Source organism: Vanacampus margaritifer, chromosome 5, assembly GCF_051991255.1.
Source record: "Vanacampus margaritifer isolate UIUO_Vmar chromosome 5, RoL_Vmar_1.0, whole genome shotgun sequence".
In the NCBI taxonomy this organism is placed as follows: domain Eukaryota; kingdom Metazoa; phylum Chordata; class Actinopteri; order Syngnathiformes; family Syngnathidae; genus Vanacampus; species Vanacampus margaritifer.
The window spans coordinates 15967203-15980762 of NC_135436.1; the positions used below are offsets into that span (position 1 = coordinate 15967203).

At 37.6% G+C, this 13560-nt stretch overlaps 1 protein-coding gene across 1 annotated transcript; it reads left to right on the forward strand.

Moving 5' to 3' along the window:
• The first annotated feature begins 5308 nt into the window (after positions 1 to 5308).
• aipl1 (aryl hydrocarbon receptor interacting protein-like 1) lies at positions 5309 to 12715 on the forward strand. Its single transcript, XM_077566151.1, has 6 exons — positions 5309 to 5473; positions 6339 to 6518; positions 8427 to 8615; positions 8685 to 8861; positions 10104 to 10245; positions 12402 to 12715. The coding sequence occupies exons 1-6, from the start codon at positions 5369 to 5371 to the stop codon at positions 12599 to 12601; spliced, it is 993 nt and encodes a 330-aa protein (XP_077422277.1). The 5' UTR covers positions 5309 to 5368; the 3' UTR covers positions 12602 to 12715.
• The last annotated feature ends 845 nt before the right edge of the window (positions 12716 to 13560 follow it).

Genomic DNA, 13560 nt, shown 5'->3' on the forward strand with positions numbered 1-13560 from the left:
GAGAACATATTTTTTGCTTATTATTGAAAGTAGTACGGTCTTTTTAATGAATTAATTATTAGTTCACCACAAGATGGCGCTATTACTACACAATGACCCTGTAAGTTGTTTTTGCAAATGCACTTTGTCTTTACAGTGCCTCATCAAAATAAATATTGCTGACATTTCAATTTGGCCACGTGTGCCTTTTTAAATGAAACTACTGTTGGCAAGCACATCCAAAATCTTTTTGTCAATGACGGTACTGAACTCGGGTTTCCCTAACCTACATGATCTTCCCTTTTTGTGTGTGTGTGTGTGTGTGTGTGTGTGTGTGTGTGTGTGTGTGTGTGTGTGTGCGTGCGTGCGTGCGTGCGTGCGTGCGTGCGTGTGTGTGTGTGTGTGGTGGAGTGTCTGCAGCCATGTTGTGGAAATGCACTTGTTTCAGCATGAACCGCAAAGTGTTTATGTGTTGCACACATTTACCCTTTGTCCCGGCTGCTATGTGTTCTGGTATGCAGCTAAAGGTCGAGCCCCCGATGGAGAGCGGCCTGGTAGGGGCCTGGCAGGGGCCCGGTCAGGGGGCGCTGGAGCTGAGAAGAAAATTGCAGCAGGAGCAGCCAAGAGCAAAATTATAGTGAAGCATCGCAAGCAACTGTGGACATACAAGTTGAAAGAATACTCGCTATACGAGAGGCGATAATCACAGCTTTGATTTCAGAGGCTGCTGACAACGACACAGTTTTAGAGAGCAGCAAGTTACGTGCACACCTTGCAACTCTGAGTCATGCGTTATTCCAGAAACGTCTGACTTGTTGATACCCACGGCATGGCTTCACAAGACACTTGTGCAGGCTGTTCCTGAGAATGTTGCAAGTCAGAACAGCTAACACGCACACGTGCACATACGCGCACACAGAGCACGGTAGCCCTCCTGTTGGCCTGAATAAGTACTGCATGGTAGCAAAAAAAAGAAGAAAAAGAAAAAGGTAATGAATATGGAAAAAATGGTATAGGCCGGCATAGCAAAAGTCTTGGAGATGCGTCTGATGGAATGACCGTTTCGTGGCAGAAAGTCGATCTAAATTTAAGTGGTCAGTAAAGGGTAAACAGGCGGTCAAACATTTTAGTAATTTTTCAGACTTTGTTTTTCATACATTTTAGACTTCTCTGCCTTTCTGTCAAATTTCTGACATTTTTGGCAATTTTACAATATTATTGTAATTTTCTGCCTCTCTTCTTTCTTTATTGGACATTTTGGGCAAAAAAAGAAATCTTTATTTTTTTTTCCCTACCTTTTTTTGTTATCAATTTTTTTTTGTCATATTTGACAATTTTGTGGAAATTTTACGGTAATTTTTTGGATTTCTTCTTTTGTTTTCGGACATTTTACAAGCGTTTTTTTTTATATATATTTTCCTTTCTGCCTTTTTCAAAAATATTTTTTCTAACTTTTTGGGCAGTTTTGCGGACATTTTATTTAATTTTCAAGATTTAATTTTTTGTTTTTGGACATTTTATGGTTGCTATTTGAGGTTTTCTCTTCTGCCTTTTAAAAAATAAATTTTCTGCCTTTTTTTGACAATTTTGTGGATATTTTATGGTAGTTTTCTGCCTTCTTTTGTTTGGCATGACATGTTATGGTTACTTTTTGAACATTTTCCTTACTACCTTTTTTTTAACTATTAAATTATTTGACATTTTTTGGCAATTTAATGAACTTTTTATGTCAATTTTTTGCTTTTACTCTTACTTTTTAGGCATTTTTAGGTATTTAAAAAAAAAACCTTTTCCATCTACTTTTCATCTCTTTTAATTAAAAAAATTGGGGAAGATTTAATTATTCATTTAAAAAAAGAAAATCGAAATCATTAATTTATCTAAAGATTTTTTCAATAAAATGTTTTAAAAAAATGTTTTAAAAAAAATCTAACTTTTCATCTCTTTTAATTAAAACAAAAAAAATTGGGGAATATTTAATTATTCATTAAAAAAAAGAAAATCGAAATCATTAATTCATCTAAAGATTTTTTCAATAAAATGTTTTAAAAAAAATCTACTTTTCAAATTTTCATTTGTTATTTATTTTTAGAGACTCCACAGTGAGGAGAGCGACTAAAGAGCCATATGTGGCTCCAGAGCCGCAGGTTGCAGACCCCTGGACCAACCAGCAACGATGGTACGTTAGCAGAAAGGTGAAGGCGTGAAGCTTTGCAATTTGTCGTATCACACTATTGTGTAGCTGACATAACTACTACCATCCCACCCACACACCCAGTGGAAACAAACCAAATCAGGTTTTGATTGTGAGCTGAACTGAAGCGTACCATTTGGTGGAAAAATGAGTTACATCATCCAATATAAATGTGGTCAAACACTTTTTCCTTACACCCTTTCTGTTGTTGACTCCCTGCAGAATTTTGTGCTTGGGTGGCTGCCATTTGTTATGCAATATATCTTCACATCTGTGACCTCCTTCTCCGAAGAATCCACATTGTTGAAATATGGGCTAGTGGAACACTTTGAAGGTTACCTTGAGCCCGTGAGCTGGTTGGGAATCTGCCAGCTATGTCGTTTTCTCCTCATGGCTTAAAAATCAAGGTTACTTTTGTTCTCTTGTATTCTGTGTCGTGCATGTGCTTCTAGTGTGACAACAAGAGCAGAAAAAAAGAGGCCAGGAAACAACCCCACCCCTCTATCTATCTCTAATCCATATGTGCAACACAAAAGGCTCACACATTCATAAACGTGTGTGTGCGTGTGCGTATGGATGTTGTGCGTCATGGAAGTTGCCTCCCCTGTGTGATATGTATATGAATGAATGGCCTTTACACAGCCAGCTTCTCCTCCCCGGGAAATCCATGACTGCACTTTCCACAAATAGAGCACGACTTGCTTGAATGCATCAGCCGCAGGTTTCCAACAAGGCCGAATGTGACAAGCCGACCAGTCTCTCCTTTTGCGATTGTTTGTGTGTTTTCAAAAGGCGCGTGTGTTCGGCAATGACTTCAAATGTGTGCGCATGTCGTCGGTGAGTGAGCCATGCAAAGGCAGGGCCGTCAAGAGAGGTGCAGGCAGTGCGACGCAAGCGACAATGAGTCAGACGGACACCAAGCCTGAGTCATAGCATTGTTTCTTCTCCAACAGGTTGGATGGATAACTGTACCATGTGCATATTCACGGCTGCACGCACGACTTCCTGCAAAACTCATTACAGCGACGTTCGCGTCGAAAGCAACATCGTATTGATCAAGCTTTGAAATCCAAATATCATGTCGTTGAACTGGTGTTGATGTAGGTTGTAACCATGGCAACCCCGAACCTGTCATCCAAGAGAAGCGGCACACCATATGTCCATGTTACGTTTTCACGGTTTCCAGCACAAGCGCAAACCCCATCAAGAACAAGGAATATTTTCATTTCAAGTATGCTTCCTTTGTTCTTGCTCTTATGTAACATCACTACAGAGAAGATTAGCATGCTGTAAGTGTGAGGAGAACATAGCCAACTTGGGGGCGGTTGTCTTAGCCCCAGATCCATTTATTCATCAATTAATCCTTTCCCTATGGGTCATTCCAGAATTGGAGGACATTATCTACACCCCTATGTAATTTGAAATAATCCATGCAAAAAGTAGGAAAATGTACTTTTGTTTTATGTAAATGACAGTATTTTTTAGATAAAATCTACCTGTATTTATAGTGAAAGTGATTCCTAATATTATTTATAAGTACAGTGTAGCTCTAAAACATGCGATAAAATACATTTGAAATCATCTTATTTTTTTAATTATTTTTTTAAATGTTTTTAATCTTTTTTAATTGTTAAAGCAATTTGGTTATAATTATGTTCTAAAGTTCTCCCAAGAAAAAAGTAAGCTATGTGACTCAGCAGATATAACATCATCGAGCTAACTGCTGTGAACATGAGTCAACCTACATGTAATCTAGTCTATTTTTCACTTTTTTTTAGCCAATTTCAGCCATAACAGATTGTTTTCCTCATACCAATGCAACCCTGTTATTCAGATTATCAGAAAATGACATATTAAAATCAGTTAATCTTTTTCTATTTTATAACTAAGTCTGTTCTTGACGAGTTAGCATAGAAGCTAACAAAGATAGCACATGCACAAAAACTCTAACAGTGACATTAATTTGCAGCAATATTACTGTAATAATACTAAAATTAAATCTGCTTTCAACTAAAAACAAACACTTGTTGATTGGTTATAAAAGGATATATTCAACAATATTTTTAAAATATGTTTCTCAGGCGCTTGGTTATCTTTAACATGGTTTGGCCAAAACGCAAAATACGTAAAACGCAAAATATATGATAGGACAAACAAAATATCTCATATGGTTGACATTTGAGCAAGACGAATCAAACTACTGTATATGACGGTTTATTATTATTATTATTATTATTATTATTGAGAGTACGTTCAAATGCTGACGGGTTTGCACGCTCACAACCTTATCATTAAAGCGCATTATAGCATCTTTTATGTCCAGGCTGTTCTACTGCACTACCAGAAGTGTCCACAGGACGGCGCTGAAACCTGTTCATCTTGATGGCAGCCGAGTGAATACTGTACCAAAGTGTTGCCTAATGCTCTGTCACGCCAGTGGGGGAGGGGGGCGAGGGGGGGTCTACTATCGAGGTCCTATTTGAACACAGATAAGAAAGCAACCTTGTGAGATCGTTTCGAGCGAAGTACCTGCCTGCCACGTTGTTTCTCAAAAAATGCACAGCCGTACAGTTATGCAAGCATGAGCCATGGTATTCGTGCACTGGGTAGAAATAAAACATTAGCAGTGCTCTGAACTACTTGCAGACTTGGTGAAGGAACATTATATGCACATGTTCACACACCCAGACACAGATAGGTGGCAGATGCGAAGAAAGAAAGGTCACCGAGTGCGTTGTGTAATTGTCTGCTTCCAGCATTCACTGCATTGTTCACATCGCCATGTAAATCATTGAAATTTCCTTTGGAATGAGAACAATGTCCCACTCTTCCATCTTTTTTTTTTTTCATTTACTTCTTTATCATGAAACACACATGTACACACACAACTGTGCACAGCATTGCACCAAGTCTGTATTCAAAAGTCTGCCTTCACTCAAATGGAAACATACACAAACAATCCTCCCTGGTGGAGGTAATAATGCTTGTTATCAGACAAAAGCCTGGTCCTTCTCTTCTTACGAGATGATTCTCTAAGCTGTCAGTGCTGCTGATGACGGATTCGCAATCCTATTATCCCTGCCCGAACTAATCCTCCTGCAGAGATGTACTTTACACACTTATGGACTCACTCATTTCACACCTATGAATGACAACAGAAGGTGACAACTATCTCAACTAATAAGGCAAGGAAATATGTCAGATATGCAGGATACACTTCTGCTGGGCTTAGAGGGCATCAAGAAGAAAATCCTGCATGGCGGGACTGGAGAAATCCCAAAATTCATCACTGGGGCAAAGGTTTGGTCTATTTGACTTTATTCTCTGTGTTTATTATACTTGGGCAGTTGAGCATTCATTTAATTAATCGTTTTTTGATTTATTTACATTCTTGGAGAGGTTGGTCGTATAATTCAGAAATTCTGTTTTTATTTTGCAAGATCAAGCCCAAATGGGCAGTTGATGTTGCTGCATTTCACATTGAAGCCAGTAGAGGGTGACACAGTACCCAAAAAAATCCCTTCATTGGGCACATTATTTTTGGTTAATTACAATAAATAGTAGTGAATAAAAACAGGTATTTGTTTCCAGATGAGTGATTAAAAAAAAAAAAAGATGCTGCTTCTTTGTATTGTGAAATTTATTTACAGTATATGATAGCTTTTTACAAAATATATTTTTAATTTAATCAACCTCATTTAAAACAGAATAAATAAAAAAAACTTCAAAATTGGGGTTGGAAAAGTCAAGCAAACGTGCTTTGTTGCAGGAATATCGATAATCACCAAACATTTGAAATTTTGTTTGAAACATGAAGCTGTTTATTTATACAACAAATCAAAACGTTTTCCTCTACTGCATTCTCTTTTCTCTTGAGTCACTACAGGGGTTGTTGTAGGTTGATCATAAAATACTGTACATGCGCGTACATGAGAGCGGAGTTACTTTCATGTGTGAGCGAGGCTTCTGTAACGCCACCTTCTTGCACAACAGAAATAACTTGGCAGAGTGCTTTCACTTTCCTTGGCTGTTATACAACCATTTGCTGGCCTGTTAAATAACCATGTTCATATGTGACGTAACATATTTGTCACACACTTATCCACTTGCTATCGGCTCACTTAACAATAATGTCATGGCTCGGTGCTTAATTGTTTTGGTCCAGGTGACCTTTGACTTCCGCACCACACTGTGTGATGCCGAGCGTACGGTGATAGACGATAGCAAAGCTGTGGGCACGCCCATGGAGATCGTGATCGGCAACATGTTCAAACTGGACGTCTGGGAGACGCTGCTGGCCTCTATGAGGATCGGAGAGGTGGCCGAGTTCTGGTGCGACATCATTGTGAGTAGAAGAAGAAACAATACAGCACTCGTGTTTTTATCCATCTCAGGGGGCGGCCATTTTGACGCTTGTTGTCGATTGAAATTGACGTCATAGTTGCTCAGGTAGCGACCAATCATAGCTCAGCTCTTTTCTCAGTTTGGTCATGTGACATTTGCAATCTGAGTAGTGATTGGGCGCTACCTGAGCAACTGTGATGTCATTTTCAGTAGGCGGCAAGTTACAAAATAGCCGCCCCCTGGGATGAGTAAAAACGGGGGGATTTTGCATCTCAAGATTTGTGGGGCTGCAAAAACATATTGTTGTAAAGACATTTTAATATATTGTGTAAAAATGCAAATAAAAAATAAAACACTACATTTTGCTACATATCTATTTAAGTGCCTAGTGTTACAGTTACAAGTTAATGTATATTCTAAAAATTGATTCCTCTTTTAACTCATGTTGACATTACATTGGGTTATTATTCATTCAATATTTACTCAATAAAATAATAATGCTTTATGTTTATCCAAGTGGTTTCCTCTTCCTGTCACTGTCTTGTGTAAACTTCCAAAATATGTGCCATGTCTTGTGAAGAACATTTTTGGGTGGGGGCGTAATGTGATCATGTGCGCACATGTGAGTGCGTGCATGTGGATGGATGCATGTGTGTGTGTGTGTGTGTGACAGAGAGAGAGAGAGAGGGGGGGGGGGGTGGGGCATTCTGTCATTAATCTGCAGCAGTCTCACTTTTGCCTAATCGGCTCGGATTCCTGCTGACTCAACACTACTGCCATTCCTCCGCTCTGTTTAGATGTGAAGCGGCTCAGAGTGTTTAGTCCCTCCTCTGACCGACTCACAACACACACACACATAGCACACAATACTTTTTAGAGGGCACTCAGTGAAATATGAGGAAATTGTGCCTCCCAATGATTCTAGGAGCTAAGGGTGACCCACTATGGCAAGTAGGTTTATAGACCTCTACGATGATTTACATATATGGACTTGCCCGGACGCTCTCTGTTATAGCATGAATGCAAAATGGCCGCCACGTCCTGGTACTTCAGATCACAGATTTCTCTGGTGTGTTGCAAAAAAAAAAAAAAAGCAGCTTGAGTGACAAATAAGTTACATTTGTAAAAATAAGTAAATAAATAAATAAAGGAACTCTTTTAATCATCAGGACATTTTACTTATAAGATAAAGGTGAAGATATTTTTTTTGTTTTCCAATTGGTAACGAAATGGCTGCAACATCCTGGTACTTCAGATCACAAATTCCTCTGGTGTATTGCAAAAAAATAAAATAAAAATAAAATAAAAATAATAATAAAGCAGTTTGAGTGACAAAGAAGCTACATTTGTAAAAAAAATAAATATATATATATATTTTTTTATAGATTATTTAATAAATAAATACATACTACATGAATAAATAAATTAAAAATAAATTAAAAAAATGTAAACATCAGGACATTTCATTTGGTGAAGATATTATGGCATAAAAAATGGAAAATATGTTCTTTAAAAATCCTTTATTTTTCTCCAATTGATAACGACTGACGTTAGTTCAAAGTTTCATTGATTTTCAAAATGAAATTCCGTGTGGTATTGATCAAATGATATGAATTTATCACGGGTTTTTTTTAACACATGAAGTCCTTTAAGGGTCATTTAAGGGTTAAAGTCGATTTGAAAAAAATGACCCCAAAGGCTATTATTACATTTAACAAGCGTTACTCAAGGGCGCCTGTTCACTGTTCTGTGTAATAAGTGTGATAGGCCCGAATTAAGGAGGATGTACAGTACCGCCATAAAGGATTATACCAGCAAATACATTCCGTAGCTGCTCATAGTGAGGCGCATTCAACTGTCACATTTACAGGCAATTCACTTTTTCAATGTGATGCATTCTCCTCCAAAGCACACCGGCGTGTACCCGCTGGTGTCCAAAAGCATGCGACGCATCGCAGAAGGCAAAGACCCGGTGGACTGGCACATTCGCACCTGCGGCATGGCCAACATGTTTGCCTACCACAGTCTGGGCTACGACGACCTGGATGAGCTGATGAAGGAGCCCAAGCCGCTCTTCTTCATCCTGGAACTGCTCAAGGTTGGACCCGAAGCAAAATTGGCGAGGGGCGCCTGAGTCAGCCTAGTGAGGGATGTGAATGTGCGGCAGGTGCTGCAGCCCAGTGAGTACAACAGGGAGTCGTGGGCTCTGAACGATGAGGAGAGGCTGAAGGTGGTGCCCGTGCTGCACGGTCAAGGGAACAAGCTCTTTAAGCAGGGACGCTACCAAGAGGCCACGCTCAAATACAAAGAAGCCATCATCTGCATCAAGAACGTGCAGACCAAGGTGAGCATCAGACAACTGTTGTACAGGCCTCTATGGTTACTTGAGCTTGGCCAGGGGTCAGCAACCTGCGGCTCTGGAGCCACATGTGGCCCTATGGATCGCTAAAACAACAAATAGAAATTAAGGTTTTCTTTCTTAATTGTTTTTAGAGATCCACATGGAAATTCTTATTTTTTGACATATTTATATTTATTATTAAAAAAAAAAGAAAGAAAAAGAAATTAAGAATTAAATATTTAAAAAATGTCAAAGTCCAAAATTTTAAGTTTTCAGAAAACGAGAGATGCAAAACGTTTTTAAAATAACCTAAAAATGTATTTAAAAAAAAAAGTGACCATAAAATGTTCAAAAACAAAAGACGAAAGGCTGAAAATTAGCATATAATGTGTCTGGAATTGCTAAAAAGGTCAGAAAATTGATTAAATAAAATGCAGAAAGGAAAACATTCAAAAAGTAACTATAAAATGAAACGAAGAAATCTGGAAAATTACCATAAAATGTACACAGAATTGCACCAAAAAAGTCAGCTTTTTTTTTTTTAAAAGCAAAAAAGAAGATGTTTAAAAAGTAACTATACAATGTCCAAAGTCCAAATACAAAAGAAACCCCCCCGAAAATGACCATAAAATGTCCACAAAATTGCCCAAAATATCAGAAATTGATAAAGGAAAGAAAATGTTCAAAATGTAACCATGAAATGTTCCAAACCAAAAGAGAAATCTTTAAAAAAAAAAATGTTGCCAAAAATGTCAGAAAAATTATATGGAAAAAAAGCTGTTTTTTTTTTTTAAATAGCCATAAAATGTCCAAAAAAAGGAAGATAAGAGGCAGAAAATGTACATATGTCCATAAAATTGCCCAAAATTTCAGAAATTTGACAGAAAGGCAGAAAAGCCTAAAAATGTGTGAAGAACAAAGTATGACAAAAACAATACAGTATATATATATATGAAACACTTTGCCTAGCCCCCCCCCCAAAAAAAGTTATAGTAATATAAATTATAGTAAAATATTTTTTTGTTGTCTGGTCCTTGACCATTGCAAATTGACGGCATTTTGTTGTATTTTTTTCCCTGCCTTTTTTTTTTTTTTTTCAGTGTTCATGGGCTAGCAAGGTGTTTCATTAGCACTTCAGTAGTGCACGTGAGAGGTAATCCTTACTTAGGTCCCTGGTGGTCCCACATACAGGTGCACACCAGACATAAGTGAAAACACGCTTAGCATGTGACATGTTTGCGTTAGGAGAAAGCGTGGGAAGCTCCATGGCTGAAGCTGGAGAAGATGGCCCACACGTTAACACTCAACTACTGCCAGTGTCTTCTACGCATGGAGGAGTACTATGAGGTCATCGAGCACACCAGTGACATCATTAACCAACACCCAGGTTAGACACAAACACACAATCATGGACACACACATCAAACCAAGGAGAATGGAACATTAAGCTCCATTAGTCACATTCCATACATGTGATACATGAGAAACTGCTGCGGTTATATTAGAGTTTATCCAGCTTGTTACAAGCTGGGAAGGATTTCACAGAGTGTGAAATGTCTTCTTTTTTTTTTTTATGAGAGCACTAAGTGAATTTTTCATGCTTCTGTAAAAGTCCGAGCCAATAAAAGCTCTGGTGCCGCAATTTTACCATCACTGCACTCAATCTGTCTCCTCCTGAGTCACGCTCTTGTTCTGAAATTTATTTTCAACTTGTCCATGCTAATTGGATTAGCCGGACCTCACAAGTATTAAGAAAGCTCTCAAGGAGAAGCTGGTTGAACTACAAACTTCTAACTTCTTCTATCTGTAAGATAACCACAGTTAGAATTAAGACTCACAATAATTGATGTCACATAAAAAGCCAAAGAAAAAGCGAAACACATGCTCAGAGTTTATTCTTTGACATTTGTTAAAGCAGCTCTAAACTTATCTCGGAATCTTTGGAGAACTTCCTGTGCATATATCACAATGATTGAGCTCTTTGAATTCCGCCTAGCAACAAGTGGCTGCTACTGTCACGTCACCAGAAAAAATAATTTTAGCAATTAGTTTGCTATGTATGCTCAAATTTGATTTAAGCTAAGTTTTATAATAAGTATCTGTATCAAAATTAGTGTGTTAATTGTGATTTATTTAAAGTTCCTTTAATTCCACAAATTTTTTTTAACGCACGATTAATGACCGCACCTTACTTGGAAAGCCTATTCTGGGGGAATTGCAGTCGCAAAGCAGCAGACACGCCTACGTCAAAATTGAATGTAATAAATTTTATAATAATGCATATTTTTGGTGGAGAAATTGTATTTTACAATTTAAAAAATGTGCAGAATTTCACAAGTTACTTCATGTTAAAGATTAGATAGCTCTTAATATAAAAAGAAAAATGCATTTACAAATGCAATTAGGCCATCTAGTGGCAGAAAACTGACCTCAACATAAATCAATATCACACTCATTTTTTACAGTGCAGTACATCTTTTTAAATTTAACTCAATTTTATGAATTATTAAGAAATTACTGTATTAATTACTAAAAGATGCAGCCATATTTATATTAGTTAAAAAAATTCCACTTGTATGTTATCAAGAGCATGAAAACTGTACATTCCATTGTACATTTAGAACAGCTTAATTATGAGTTAACTATTAACTCATTCACTGCCATTGATGACTATAGACGTCAAAAATTCATGTGAACTATTTCTATTAGTTTAAAAAAAAATTCATTTAATTCCATTTTTTATGAAAACCTTTAATTTTTTATTGTGCATTTATAAGAGATATAAAATTGTCATGTGATTAATTACGATTAAACGCCCCCTTTTTTTTTTAAATTAGGCCCGTCAAGCGATTATTTTTTTTAATTGTAATTAATCACATGACTTCACTAGTTAACTAACAATTAATCACACATTTTATATCCGTTCTAAATTTACAATATTTTTTTCTAGGTTTTTATACTCTTGATAGCAAAAGTGGGAAAATGTTAATCTAATATAAATAGTTTAAATGAATTTTGGCGTCTATAGCTGTCAATGGCAGTGAATGAGTTAATTAGGATTTTAAAAAATTCAATCGCGACACCCCTAATAACAAGTGATGTTTTTTTTATTTGGTATTGTCATTAATAACATACATCGGAGGACATATTGTAATTAATTTACATTTGTCATTTTTTATTTATTTTTTTAACACAAATAGACTAGTGCAGATTTCCTCTTATGCTGCCCATACGTGTAAGTCGAATTGTTCCCATAAAAACACCACTGCGAGCAAGTAGTTCTTTCTTAACATCATCAATATTCTTCAGGCAACATTCCCCTTTACATTTGCTGTAACATCATTTTAAAATCGTCCATTAAATATGATTTTAGTTCCCATTATGGCTGCACAAGTAATGACTCCTCATAAAGCAGCACGATATCAGTACATGCACAGAGCAGCGTTGTAAATGACTCAAGGGCTGTTCCTAGTCATAAATGTGTTGCCGTTTGTTTATAAGCAACAATGACACCTATAAAAGCAGTTTATGTTGGTCCCTCAGGCATCGTGAAGGCCTTCTACCTGCGTGGGAAGGCCCATCTGGAGGTGTGGAACGAGGCCGAGGCCAGGCAGGACTTCAGCAAGGTTTTGGATCTGAATCCAGCCATGAAAAAGGCTGTCAAGAAGGAACTGGCAGTGCTGAACATGCGCATGGAGGAGAAGAATGAGGAGGACAGGAACAAGTACAAGGGCATGTTTTGAACTGATTGTGATGTACAAGACAGTTTGCAAACTTTTTATCACATTGGATATGACTCTGTTGTTGAATTGCTTTTGTTATGTTTATTATTATTATTTAAGTCACTGTGACAATTCGCACGCCTTTTTTCTTTCTTTCTTTCTTTTTTTTTTTTTTACAATTCGCACTTTTTTGGGCTTGAACAGGGGAAAAAACGTCATAGCCGTCTGATTGAAAGTAATCCTACGTCCTTCCACTAGATGTCGCTCAATCCACATGCACAGTCTCTTCAGGGATGCTGCAGGAGTCACGAATCCAGGCTGCAGCACAACTTCATGAGCAGCCCAGAGGCTCTTAAAATGAAATCATGTGGGCTGTAGCTACTGTTTGTCTCTGTCTAGTCACCGCCTTCGACAAGAAGCGTGTTGTCGATTGTAGTTAAACAAGCGCCTCTATTTATTCTCGTAGTTTTGTAGCGGTAAATGGTACTACATAATCCTCGTGTATAATGCAGCTCGACAACACTGCAACAAACAATAAAAAAACATGATTTAAATGAATGCCATTACTTACGGTGTTAATCAAAAGTTGTCATTATGTTAAGGGAACCCTCACTGAGATGGCCACAGTGGGGTAGCAATGCCGTGTATGCTACCGTAGGAAACACTAAATGCCGAGGTCTAATGATAAAGAAAATCAATGGGCGTGGAAATTACGGTGGATTTAACATGGAACGTCCCACCCGGCACTAGGCATAAGAATGATCTGCCTACAATATGCAAATTGTCTAAAAGTGTCGCTTTCTGATTCAAGCAAGCATTGTATGCGGCTTTACAGGGTGTGTGCTGATGATTTATGACATGGGAAGATTGTGCCACTGGTACATGAACGGAAAGTAAATTCTGCATAGCAGCACAAAGCCTTCCATAAAACACCGGTGCTGATGTTGGGAAAGGGAGGGGATGAGGGTGTGTGAATGTGT

Excerpts from the sequence above, each read along its gene's own strand:
- aipl1 (XM_077566151.1), top strand. The coding sequence starts at position 5,369 with ATGTCAGATATGCAGGATACACTTCTGCTGGGCTTAGAGGGCATCAAG. Across the intron at positions 6,519-8,426 it reads AGTTCTGGTGCGACATCATT|CACACCGGCGTGTACCCGCT; the intron begins GTGAGTAGAAGA and ends TCTCCTCCAAAG. Across the intron at positions 8,616-8,684 it reads TCATCCTGGAACTGCTCAAG|GTGCTGCAGCCCAGTGAGTA; the intron begins GTTGGACCCGAA and ends AATGTGCGGCAG.